Genomic DNA, 14,247 nt, shown 5'->3' with positions numbered 1-14,247 from the left:
CAAGAACATGTGATTATGTAATGATTACATTTGTGAATTTATGGCAAATTGATGAATCACCCAAGGAATCTTTTCACCAACCAATTAGAGCTCATTTCTGGCTCAGAATTGTCCCCTAAGATCAAGCAAAATCGAGGGCTAGGGGATTGATCAAATGGAATCAAAATTCTCATCATTGCATAAGAGATATTTGCAAAATTCCTTCATGGCTAAGAAAGCAAATCAACTTCACTAAGGAAGCTCACTCCTCTGCAGCTACACTGATCCATTTGCCTATAAATACAGATGCATTCCTCATTCAAAAACACACCAAAGCAACCATATTACTTGCTTTCTCTTTCTCTCCTCTTGTTCATTGTTTTTCAAAGTTCTTTGGCAAGAAGAATCGATTTCTTCAAACCAAAGCTTATCTTTGGGAAGTGAGCATTCTAACATCTCAAGGGAGGTCATTTGAGGTGATCCAAGCACCTGGATCACTTCTGTAGGTGGAGGAACACCATTGTTGCTCTCACTTTGGAGCACTTGCAGTTGGAGGTCCATGGAGTGATTCAGAAGGTTTCAAGGCAAGCCAATCATCCAGACACACTCCTCAGGTCATAGTGAAGCTAACCAGATGGCTGCAGCTCATCTGTAACTCAGGATTCAACAACCTCCATGTCCACTTGAAGCTCAAATCGAGGGAGGTCCATAGAACAATTCAGAAGAATTCAGGCTACAATAAGCATCCAGTTAGCATCATTGAGTCTCAGGGAAGCTATTGAGATCATTCATTCAAGCCCAGGTGCTCTCAATCATCCTCACGACCTCCATTTTCAGAGGTAAGTTTCTGAACTTCACCTCTCTAATTTAAGTACTCTTTGTGAAATAGCTCGATTCTATCTTGTTCAGCATCATCAGAGGATTAAAAACCCTCTATCATCATCCATTTATCTTTCAGTATAGTCATTTAATTTGATTTTGAAATTTTAGGGTTCTTCACGATTTCTGGTAAATTAGTTAGATGTAGTTAATGTTAGTTCATGTTAGCTACATATTTAGAATCGTGAGTGAAATTAGAGCAAGTTTCGTGTTTACATCATGGCAAATGATTGAGAAATGAGTGAGTTCAGAATTTCAAATTCATGGAGCTTGAGGTTGAAGACGAAGATGGTGGTGGCGCGCAAAATTCAAATCTCAGGGCAGAGTTTATTTTATTTTGAGTGGTATGCGTTTTATTAATGACTAAACAACTTGCCCTAGTGGCCACACATGCGCCCTTAGTATCATCATGCCACAAGTCTGGGGTTCGAATCCCCCTCGCCCCAGACTTTTTGATTCTTTTATTTTTTAAGGATTTACAACTTGTTTTGAAATATGACCAAATGGAGGCAAGTCACTAACACTGAGCGCGCGTTGGCTCAGTGGTGTTGTTTTGGACTGGTGACCTCAAGGGCGTGAGTTCAAGCCTTGCTAGGACCAAAACCTATTTTTTTACCACTTTTCTAACTTAATTCCTTCACAACTTTAACCAATTATTTAACTTATCAAATTAATTCATTTTGACTTCATTTTTTAAACACTTGTTGATTAATATATATATTTTATAAATAATCAAAAAAATCATAAAAATATTATTTATTTCATGTATTTTAATTAGGTTTAAAATAGTATGTTTTAAGTGTTTTCTTAAATACTTTAAAATATATATTTTCATCTTGTTTTAACCTAATTACTTTGTGAATAATTTTATGATAAAACCCTAATTATTTAGGTCTTAATTGGGTATAGATTTCATCTTTGCTTTAATTAAGTTGACTTTTGTCAAATCTCAAAACTGTTTTCAATCTCTGATAAAATCAAATGATTAGGGTTTTCAAACAACAAAACCTTGTATCATTCCAAATCATTTTTCAAATTGCTTTTATCACCAGTACTGTAAAGTACTGGGCCTCTAATAGAGTGTAAGTCCCAAAAACCTTCTCTTCTTAGCTTGTTTTAAAAACTGTATTTTCAAAATCTTCTTTCTGTTTTCAAAACATTCTTCTGGTATTTGAAGGGCATTATTCCCGGTGAAACTCTTCAGATACCTATGTGACCTTTGTCCATCTTCACTTCTTCTGTTTTCAAAAACCATTAACTGTTTATCATATATATATTCAACTGTTATCAACAAAACAACAAAAATACTGTTGAGGCTCTGTACATACTTCTTCAATGGCCTCCACTCCATCCAGGTTAGGCTTTACAAGCTTTCAATTTACAGTCTTTATTTAAATTACTGTCAAATATAAATTGTGCATATATATTAGTTTAGAACTACGTTTGAGTATAAACCTTAGGACAGTTAAACTATATATATATATTATAGGAATATGACCTAGGATTGAGAATGTCTTCCCGGTGAAGGCTCTTTCCTAATTAGAGATCTGTAGTTCAAACCCCCAAGATGAATTATTCCCGGTGAAACATCTTGGCAAAAACCTTAGAATCCAAATAAATAGGACACATCCACCCAAAGAGGAATTATTCCCGGTGAAACCTCTTACCCATTTGCTTAGAGCCAAAATAAGTTCAAAACTACATAGCTTTCTCTTGTGCTATAACAAGGACCCTCGATTAGCCTCCTCTTGGGCTTTGTACAAGGACCCACAGGCTTCTTAAAAGCATTTCCAGCTTCCTCTTGAGCTTGTATACAAGGACCCATCAGGTTTCTTATAAACATAGGAACAGGTCTTTAGTCACCTTTTAGCCTACCCTGGTGAGTTTCTTCCAATTTAAACCAGACTTAAAACAAGCTAAGTTTGTCTCAATTTCACATTGAGTACATTTTTGGAATGAGAGACATGGACAGTCTCTGTCACCCTTATCTTCATCAATCCTCCTTAGTAGAGTCTAGGATCTATGTTTTGGTCATCCTCAGCATAGAGTCAGCCTTCATCTTGGGCTTTAAACAAAGAGTCTCCACTAGATAATCTTTCTGCCATCCACTTTTCAATCCAATTCCCCTGGAAAGGGTTAGCCTCCAACATCTGTCTAAAATGTCAAAAATCCCTGGAAAGGGTTAGCCTCCAAAGTCAATTAAAATCAATCCATCATTTCAATAAAAACCCCTGGAAAGGGTTAGCCTCCAACATCTGTCTAAAATGTCAAAAATCCCTGGAAAGGGTTAGCCTCCAAAGTCAATTAAAATCAATCCATCATTTCAATAAAAACCCCTGGAAAGGGTTAGCCTCCAACATCTGTCTAAAATGTCAAAAATCCCTGGAAAGGGTTAGCCTCCAAAGTCAATTAAAATCAATCCATCATTTCAATAAAAACCCCTGGAAAGGGTTAGCCTCCAAAGTCAATTATTAAATGTCAAAAAATAAAGATTCATTTCTCTTAGGAGATAATTTCCCCAAAAGAGTCAAAACCCCTGGAAAGGGTCAGCTTCCAAAAACATGATAAAAGTCAGTCTTTTAACAGACAAATTCACCAGCTGAGTCAAAATCCCTGGAAAGGGTTAGCTTCCAAAGAAAAACAGTCTTTTAATAAATAAAATCTTCTCAGTAGAGTCAAAACCAACAAAAACAGTTAGCCTCAACCTTGGGCTTCATACAAGGCACCCAAGCAATAAAACTCCCCTGTCAAGAGTCAGCCTCAACCTTGGGCATTGTACAAGGCAGATAATAGAGTCTCCCCAGTGAGTTCTTCATCACTCAGTAGCCACAACCTTGGGCTTTGTACAAGGCAGATAAACCATATCTTTCATGTGTCAAAGATTCCTAACACTTAGGATCTTTCCCCATATAGTCATCCATACTTAATTCATTTAAGAGTCCGCCACAACCTTGGGCTTTGTACAAGGCAGAAAATAATGTTTTCCCTAGCTAGAGTCAGCCACAACCTTGGGCTTTGTACAAGGCACATAAAATAGAGTCATTCAATTATCCTCAAAAGTCAGCCACAACCTTGGGCTTTGTACAAGGCACACAAATAGAGTCTCCCTAAGTAGAGTCAGCCTCAATTCTGGGCTTTGTACAGAACACAAAAATACCCTGTAATTAATCCCCAGTGGAGTCATCTCCCAGAGTCAATAATATTAATCAATCAAAAAGCCTCAAGCTTGGGCCTCATACAAGCCAGCTAAAGTCAAATCTTTTATACAGTAGATAGACATAGCTTATCTCTATAGAGAGATATTTTTACTACTCTACCACATTCAAACAAACAAACATTCAATTTCAATTTTAATCAAGTCTCCCATTTAGGATTTTGAAAGGCATGAGCTGGCAGTAAAACCCAGACATGTGGTAACTTTCCCTAATTTGGATGAGCATCTTTCTTTCATTTAAGAGGCATCTGACTGGCATACTTGCACACACAAGTAAGGTCCCCCTCTTGAATGAAATGAATTCAGTTATTCTGTCACTCCTTTAAATGTTTGTGGTAGAATAGTACAAATACCTCTCTGTAGAGATAATTTCATGTCTCTTTACTGTAAACAGAGATTTAATTCCAAGCTTCAACCTTGAGCTTCAAGCAAGGCACCAAAAAAACAAGTAATTTCCCTAGTTAGTTCCCCGAACTACATTAAGCTCTGACTTCCACTAGGGATATGTAGGCATGAGGTTCACAAGGAATCTCAGCGAGCTAATAAAATACCAAAAATAGTCAGTCTGTCTATCTGTCTGTCTTTCTTTAAACAATTCAATTCCTTCTCCTAACACAAAGGAGAAACTTTCCCAATCATTAGCAATAAACACAAACACAATGACACAGAGAAGGTTCCTGTAGAGTACTACAGATATGTAGGGTGTTTAAACACTTCCCTATGTATAACCGACCTCCCGGACTCCAGAATTTCTAGTCTAGGTGTAAATCCCCACACTTAGCAAACTCCTAGGGTTTAGTTGAGATCTTTTTTTCCCTTTCCTACTCGTAGGACAAATAAGAAAGTTCGTGTGATATCGTAGGAAGAACTGAAATAAAATTCATCCCACCACGGGCGCATTCTCCTTCCAAATTTCGCGTGAAGGGTTTAGCGTGCCGTCCTCCCAAGTGAAACGGGGAGGTAAAGAAAACGACCACCACACTGTTGCACCCCAAAATTTACCCATCTAATTTTACCTGTATCTGACTTAAGCTTCGCATTTCATCTGCATACCTCTATTAGGTCATTTGCATGATTTCACATTCATTCATTAAATAATAAGAAAATCTAAAAGCAAGGGATCAAGGATCATAAAGCCCCTTAAGGTTTCATATGGGTTTTGGACGCATAAGCTTATTTCCTTATCTCTTCATCAAGAACAAAAGGTGTTTGATGCTTATTCGAAAGATTGTGACTGGCTTAAGTCTCTTCAGATTGCATTTTTTCGGATGGTCCTTATCTGCATGAATCTCAGGACTTGGAGTTATCTTATTCATCTGGGTACAGACATTCATATTTTTAAGGAAGACTTAGTCAAGTTCCGAGGTGTCACAAATGACCAAAATACTTCAATCTAAAACTTTACCAAAACAGTTGCAAAAGGATTCAAACGCCTATGTACATCATCAAGATCAAATACAAATATCCCATACAATTTATTTCAAATACCAATACATATTCATTACAAATATTCATACAATGCCATTACATCATCCAGTCAACATAGAAGCATCTAACCATTTGCCTAACAGTAGCCTCACATTTAACTCTCTATTAATCCACTTTAAAACCCAACTTCAATTATCTTTACATACATGGGAAAATTCATACAAAAAATTTATACAAAGTCAATTAGAGTTCCCTAAAGTCCATTGTCCTGATCTTCAAGCTGCCATTGTCACATCTTTCCTTCATGATCATCTTGTTTCCATTACCAAGCCATGTCTCCATTCCAACAAAACCCTGCATCAAGACAAAAAAGGAAAAAAACATTCAGCCACACTAATCCTCATTCATATACAACCCTGCACACTCATTTACAATTCAGGTTAATTATCACGAACAGCATGACATATCCAGCTATCCATTAACACATACATAAGCCTCATTTTTGGACCTAGCATACAACATATAGTTTTCAAAATCCTATCACTACATTTCTAACAGTTTCAGCCCTATTGGCATATTTCCTAACCTTAACCAACTTATAACTACCATATAACTAGCCTCCAACAGAGCCTAATCCTACAAACTTCTAACAGAATTTTCCAACTTGTAACTGACTTAACTACCTCCTAACAACCTAACTACCTAACAGATTTCCAACTAACATCATAACTAACTCCTTCTAACCTCTAACTGTCACATAACAAACTTTTAACAGAATAACAGAATGTAACAGAAAATCAGAGTAGAAGAACTAACCTAGGGAACTTCTATAAATGAGAACTCTGCTTCACACCTCAAGTCTCTCGATCTTTTCTCATCTCAGCCATTCTTCACAGCTCCTCCATTTTTCTTCACCTTCATTTCTCATCTTCTCCACCATTTTCACACTTCATCACCATCTTCAATTCTCTCCCATTCTCTCTCAGCTTCAACCCCCTTCAATCTTCAAGCTCTCGATTCATTCTCCATCTTCTCTAACCACCACAACCATTTCTTCACCTCATCTTCATTCTCTCTTCAACTCACCTCCATTGATTCAACAGAGTATCATCTTAATGCTACAATCTTCAGCATTCTTCATCATACAAGCTCCACACGGAAATCTTCTCCACTCACCAACAGAAAAAAACTTCACCACCTTCAATCTCCATTGATAACCTGCAGAAAAATCACAATCAGCAAAACGGAAAATTCATCACACAGTATCCGGATTCATCCAATCTCAAGAACTCACCACAATTCTGCAGAACTTGCCATCATCAACCTCAATTCAATCTACCATAATCTTCAACAACAACTATCATTCAACAACTTCGTTCATCATCTTGATTCTTCACTTGTGGCTCAATCTTCATCAAGCAATATCATCATCTTCGCTTCATCTTCAACTACAACGACATTATCTTTGCCTCGGCTTCTTATCGAGTCCTCGACATCATCAATCACCTTCACGCTTCGTCGACTCCACAAATAACGAGACCGCGACGTGTTCAAAGAAGAAGAAAGATCGAAGAAAGTGAAATCGGAGAGGGAAGCAAGAAGAGATCGAAAGCGAGAAGGAGAAACTGAAGCGAAGAAGCCTTGCCGGGGATAGGTGGATCGCACCGTCGATTGCCTTGCCGTCGTACGCCATTTGAGAGAAGAAGAAATCCCAATCGCCACGACCAGGTAACCCTAATTCCCAAACTTCTTGCGTTTAATTTTTATTTTTTTTCATTTTATTTGTTATTAAAATCATAATAAAAAATCTGAATAACAATGATACTGGATCAATCCCAAAACTCCTGGCCCATAGCTACACGTAGTTCTTGCTAGTAAAAACGATAACAAAAAACTATTCTTGGGCTGAATCCGCTATCTGCACCCCCTGAGCCCATTGCCATTTTGGCAACACATTGTTGTAACAACAAAAATCGTTTGGGCCATACCTGGGCCCTGAGCCCTTGCTATTCAGACCAATGTATTTCATTCTGCACCCCTGTTTCTCTTCTCTCAAATACTAGAATTTAAGATTTACTTAGATTTCTTCATATTTCTTCTAGGTAATAAAATGCTAATTTTTCTCCTATATTTGTAGACTTTAGTACATAGATTTTGACATATAAAAATGATCACAAAAATATTATTTTAGGCTTTTATTTTAATTCTTGTGTTTGATTAGAATACTAATTTTGTCATATAAAAAATCATAAAAATAAATAGCATCTTTTAATTCAATTTCACACTATATTTTGAATCATTCATGTTTGGTGCTATATTTTCAAGTCATTATTTTAGTCAATTTGTGTACTAATTTTGTACCATTGTTTACTTGTAATTTTTACTTGTAATTGTGGTTTCACTTGTGTGTTCCTTTAGAATTTTAGGACCCATAATCCATGACTTTTAGGTTAGTCTTCCCTTTGAAATCCTATAATTTAGGTAGACTTTAATTTGACAATTTAGGACTTAGAATCATCTTTTAGTTCATATTAGATTAGGTTCTTTTCCTTTTTCTTTTTAACTTTAAAACATTAATAAAGGACGACGCGAATCATGCTAATGCCTTTTTTTAGTGTGAAAGAAATGATTGGGGCGTAGGCCCCGATGTATGTTCTTTCCCACTTAGCGGAAGAGAAATGATTGAGGCGTAGGCCTCGGTGTATTTCTTAACCGTTATTTAGAGAAACGATTGTGGCGTAGGCCTCGATGTGCATTCTCTAAATATTCAAAAAAACTTCTTAAGGCATGATTCAAGTCACAAATTAATTTCCCTTAAAAGACACTTAACCAAAACATCTCAAAACACTTAATAAAGGATCAGACTTAAACAAAGTAAGGAAGTGATGCGAAGCCTTGTAGTGGGTTTTGTTCATCATGGAATTACACCTAAAAGACACAAACCAATTTTCCATCTTCTCTCTCTTGCCTCCGAGGCATTCTTTCTCTTGCCTTCAGAGCATTCTTTCCCCTAATCGGACACGTTATTTCCGCTCCATTCCCAGCTTAAGACTCCAGAGGTCGAGCAGCGGAGTGCGAATGTAACTTCGTCCACTAAAAAACACAAAAACAAACAAAACTAAAGAGCCGAACTACGGCACTCTGATTCCTGAAAAGGATACGTAGGCATTAGGTCGCGGGGCCTAAGCGAGCACAATTATTTATAAACCTTATTTTCCCCGTGTTTCTTTTCTTTCATTTGCATGCATTCCCTTAGTGATTAAGCTTTAGATTTATACACCCTTAGAATAGAACAAACATAGGTGGATACCATCGAGTACGATGGGCGTGAGGGGTGCTAGTACCTTCCCCTTGCGTAACCGACTTCCGTACCCTATCTCTGGTCGAAAGACCTCGTCCTTTCTTTATTCTAGGTTTTCTGATATTCCTTTCCCTCTTTGGGATAAATATATTGGTGGCGACTCTGTTCATCATTTCGCGAGCGTGCGACAATTATCAATAAGAAACCTTGCTTTTAATTTACATCATTGTTGAATCTTTGATCGAAAGAAAGGATTTAACTTTTGCCCTAGGTTACTATATTGATTCAATTGCAATTTGCAGAGATGGAATTGTAATTGGGTTTTCATAATTATCGTTCTTAATTACTATTATCGTTATTGTGATTTGGAGAGATCGAATCTCATACCGGTAAAAGTTATCTAATTTGATTTGCAGACATGGAATCTTATTTGAGGATAAGTGAAGATAATGATTCAAAGGATTGTTCTATTATGAATTAATTGATAATTGTATAGGATTAGGTTGATGAACCCTAAAGACTCAACATCTTTCTTTATTTGTTAACACAAAGTCCTTACTTGCTTTTATTTTATTATTTGCTTTTGAGATTATTATTAGTATAAAACAAACCAAACCAAATTTCTTAACTCAAAATAAACAACTATAGAACGGCAGTGATATTAACCAATCCCTGTGGATACGATATATTACAGAAAATATTTACCCACAAATACTTTCAACATGCTTGCACCTTAGAACCGGCGCTCTGATGCCAATTGAAGGATAGAAAAACACTTAGAAAGGGGGGGGTTTGAATAAGTGTAACTTTAAAAACTTGACAGATAAAAATAAATTGCACAGTTATTTTTATCCTGGTTCGTTGTTAACTAAACTACTCCAGTCCACCCCCGCAGAGATGATTTACCTCAACTGAGGATTTAATCCACTAATCGCACGGATTACAATGGTTCTCCACTTAGTCAGCAACTAAGTCTTCCAGAGTCTTCTGATCACACACTGATCACTCCAGGAACAACTGCTTAGATACCCTCTAAGACTTTCTAGAGTATTCTGATCCACACGATCACTCTAGTTACAACCTGCTTAGATAACCTCTAAGACTTCCTAGAGTATTCTGATCCACACGATCACTCTAGTTCCTTACAACTTAATGTAATCAATTCTAAGAGTATTACAATTGCTTCTTAAAAGCTATAATCACAAACTGTGATATTTCTCTTAACGTTTAAGCTTAATCTCATTAATATATTACAACAGCAATGTAGTGAGCTTTGATGAAGATGAAGATTCTGAGCTTTGAATAGAACAGAGTTTCAGCAAGTTAATATGAGTTGTTTTGTGCAGAATCGTTAACCTTGCTTCTCATCAGAACTTCATATTTATAGGCGTTGGAGAAGATGACCGTTGAGTGCATTTAATGCTTTGCGTGTTCCGTACAGCATCGCATTTAATGTTATACGCTTTTGTCAACTACCTCGAGCCTTGTTCACGCTGTGTCTACTGACGTTGCCTTTAATAGCCTTTAACGTTCCTTTTGTCAGTCAGCGTAGCTTGCCACTTGTACTTCCTTCTGATCTGATGTTTGTGAATACAACGTTTGAATATCATCAGAGTCAAACAGCTTGGTGCAAAGCATCTTCTGATCTTCTGACCTTGAAGTGCTTCTGAGCGTGATACCATCAGAACTTCAGTGCTTCTGATCTCATGTTCTTCTGATGCTTCCATAGACCCATGTTCTGATTCTGCTTCGACCATCTTCTGATGTCTTGCCAGACCATGTTCTGATGTTGCATGCTGAACCCTTTGAGACAAAGCTTCTGAGCGCTGAATTATGCGTACTCTTTATATATTTCCTGAAAAGGAAATTGCATTGGATTAGAGTACCATATTATCTTAAGCAAAATTCATATTATTGTTATCATCAAAACTAAGATAATTGATCAAAACAAATCTTGTTCTAACACGTAACCCATTTTTAAACTTAACGCACTTTGAAAACTCTGCACCCTCTCCATCATAGTATGGATAAAATTTGGCCAATTCAGTGAACTTCGCAGCATAATCGGTCACTGACATGTTCCCTTGTTTCAGTTTGTGGAACTCAATTTCCTTCTTACCACAGACACTCTCAGGGTAGTACTTCCTCAGAATTTCCCTTCGGAACACATCCCAAGTGATCTCTTCACCTGCAGCTTCTAGTCTCTGATGTGTTGCTAGCCACCAGTCGTCAGCTTTGACTGCTAGCATATGTGTCCCATAGCGAACTTTCTGTGCCTGAGTACAATCCATTACACAGAAGATCCTCTCGATCTCTTTCAACCACTCTAAAGCTCCATCGGGGTCATGCTTGCCTTTGAAGACCGACGGGTTCTCCCTCTGGAAGGTAGCCAAACTGCGAGACCCACCATTCTCACCAGTCTTAGGTTGATGTTCCAGAGCTTGATCCATAGCCTCCAAAGCAGCAGCAATCACAACATCGTTTCTTCCAGCCATTTCAATTAAACACTACAACAGAAACACGGTTAGATAAAGAGATTAATAATACTCGATTTGTTAGCGACTCAACTACTTGGTCGGACGGACCGACCTGCTGTGATACCAATTGTAACACCCCACTTTCCCATACGAATAGATATAATTATAAATACGTAAATAATCAGAGTACTACAAGTAGGATGTCACATCTTCTAAAACAATTCACAAAAAAACATCTCTTTATTCAATAAATTCCATTAAAACAAAATCCAATACCACAGCGGAATTTAAAACAGTCTATTAGTTCTCATGGCACTAAGGCCTCAACAAAATAATTCTTCTCCACTAAACAGGAGGTCCGACAATAAAGTCAAAATAAAGATACGTAACAATTTAACAAATAACTGAAAAGGAAAAACAAAACATAGCACATCCCAACATTCCCGTGTTACGTATCAGAGCGACTCCTAAGACTCGATCAGGTAACACTCGAAAATCCAAGCACTACTCTAGTACCTGGTTATCTGTACTCCCGAAGAAGCACAGATACAACAACAGAAAAGGGGTGAGAATTACATTCAATAAAATATACGGTGAAATATCACATGTTAAGGAGTAGTATCTACACCACACACAAACCACAATCACAAATGGATTCTCACAACGTCAAACACACAACAACATCAATACATGACGTTACAATAAATTAAATGAAATGAAATGCAACTACCGACACTACATGCATGTGGTACCAACAACAGAGCATAAGCTCCCAACAGTTGCCATTAATTTAGAGGCAATAACAAGGCATAAGCCTTCAACAATGCCATTACAGGCCAACAACAGGGCATAAGCCCTCAACAACATATGTATGCTATATGGACATCCAATCAACACAAACCAACAACACAAGGCATCAGCCTTCAACTCATTGCCATTAGGCTATCAACTTGTTCAACAACACGTAACTATAATTTCATTCTCTTATAGTTAACATTCACAACAATCAACATAAATCTTATCACAACATTTTATGTCCAAATTTTAACTTTTATAATCTTCTTATATCGGCTTAAATCCTACTAATCAAGAGAACTCAGAAAGGTATTCCTATTACTCAAGAATCGGGAGAAGCGTCACAAAAAAGGGAAATTCCGCGCACTAACGTAACCATACGCGTACAGCTAGACCATACGCGTATACCCCCTTGCCCATACACGTATCACCAGAATCAGATTTGCACTAAAAAATCCCCCATACGCGTATCACATCCTTATACGCGTATGACCTCTCTTCCATACGCGTACCATACGCATTCCACCAAAAGGTTGCACTATGCTGGGACAGGGCTGCGTATCATACGCGTATAGCCCCATGGGTTTGTCCCTCATATGCGTATGGCCCCAACCCATACACGTATCATACGCAAACTAACAGAAAACTGTCTTTTCAAGTCTGCACTCGCACCAGTTCGTTCTCACTCATTTTCATCACTTCCAGTCTGCGATTTGAGGTCCAAAACAACATAATTTCACCTATTAATTCAAACCTTTCATCTAGATTCATTAACCTATTATGCTACATCAATTTTACATGATAATAACTCAATTCATACTCATCAAATTGGATAGTTGTACATTCAGATTCAGTTCCTCTTATGAACATAACAACAACTCAACCAACATCTAAATCCACACTATCATTCATCAATTCAAAACAGAATTTCGTCCAGAATTCATACAATATCATCATTCAAGAAAACCTCATACAAATCAAATCAATTCACACATCAAGAATAAATCAAATTGGTCAATTATGAACCTAAAGAGGGGAAGGAACCCTCACTACCCTCTCATGTTGTAATCACCATTTAAAGAACCCATTCTCCCCCCTTACCTTAGGATTGAGCTTTGATCCTTCAACAATGGTGGAAGTCTTCCTTCTCTCTTGCCCTAGCCTCTTTCTCTGTTTCTACGTTCTTCACAATTTTTGCCAAAAGAACTATTCCTTCTAATTTTTCTTTATTTTTATTAGTCTCTTACTAATCCTTAATTTTGCTAATGGGCTTACTACACACCCTCCCAATTACTAATCACCTACTTGGCCCAAATAATTAATTAACCATTTTACTATATTATAGTTAATTACTAAACTAATATAATAATAATAATTAAAATAACAGTTTAAACACCAAATACACCAATAACTGCGTAATAAAATGAATGTCGAAACCGGGGCGTTACATTACAACTCTCCCCCACTTAGGATATTTTCGTCCTCGAAAATGCTCTTGATACTACAACTCTTAACGCAAAACTCACATCTAACTTCTCAATTCTCGAGTCACGCTTGGTGACTTTACGATCACTACCTTTCCGACATAACAACAACTTGATATGATTCAAATCCAACACATACATACTAATCATCCCCCGCCCTCGCGATATAATCGTTACTAACTTGTCAATCACTCAACAATATCTTGACATATCATCCTTTAAGGTAGCAACAACCATAACACACTCATACTTGGATATACGACATCACATCATCATCTTAACATCATTTCCAACACCAGAATACCTACACCATTTTCATTCCCGTATACGTATGTCACTCGCCAACAAAATGCCGACCGCTCTTTCACTTCGTCATATCGCTCTTATAGTGACATCAACATAGCTAACCTTCTAGACTTCATCATTTCATGGAGTATCATTCCTCGCTATATACAGAAATCAACAACAACATCCTATCGGTAACCAGATTTATTATAGCACCATGCAGTGTCAACTCGATGTCTTAACTTCATCAAATACATACTCACTATCTACAAACAACCACACTAACATACTTAATAATTCAGCAATTACTCAATAGAATTCTAGTGCTCTGGCATGACATCCTTATAACAACAATCTTCTAAATCCAATATATAAATCGAGACATACCATTCCCATGGCTCATGA

General features: G+C 37.2%; 1 protein-coding gene across 1 annotated transcript in view; it reads right to left on the bottom strand.

The window, feature by feature from the left end:
• The window catches only part of LOC131604776 (uncharacterized), a 47,377-nt gene extending 36,081 nt beyond the window's left edge, over positions 1-11,296 (bottom strand). Inside the window, exon 1 of the mRNA XM_058877196.1 lies at positions 10,766-11,296. Coding sequence (XP_058733179.1) covers positions 10,766-11,296 — 531 coding nt within the window. The remainder of the gene's footprint in view (positions 1-10,765) is intronic.
• Positions 11,297-14,247: the final 2,951 nt, after the last annotated feature.

This window comes from Vicia villosa, linkage group LG5 (assembly GCF_029867415.1).
Source record: "Vicia villosa cultivar HV-30 ecotype Madison, WI linkage group LG5, Vvil1.0, whole genome shotgun sequence".
In the NCBI taxonomy this organism is placed as follows: domain Eukaryota; kingdom Viridiplantae; phylum Streptophyta; class Magnoliopsida; order Fabales; family Fabaceae; genus Vicia; species Vicia villosa.
This window is presented reverse-complemented; position numbering and strand designations above follow the sequence as displayed.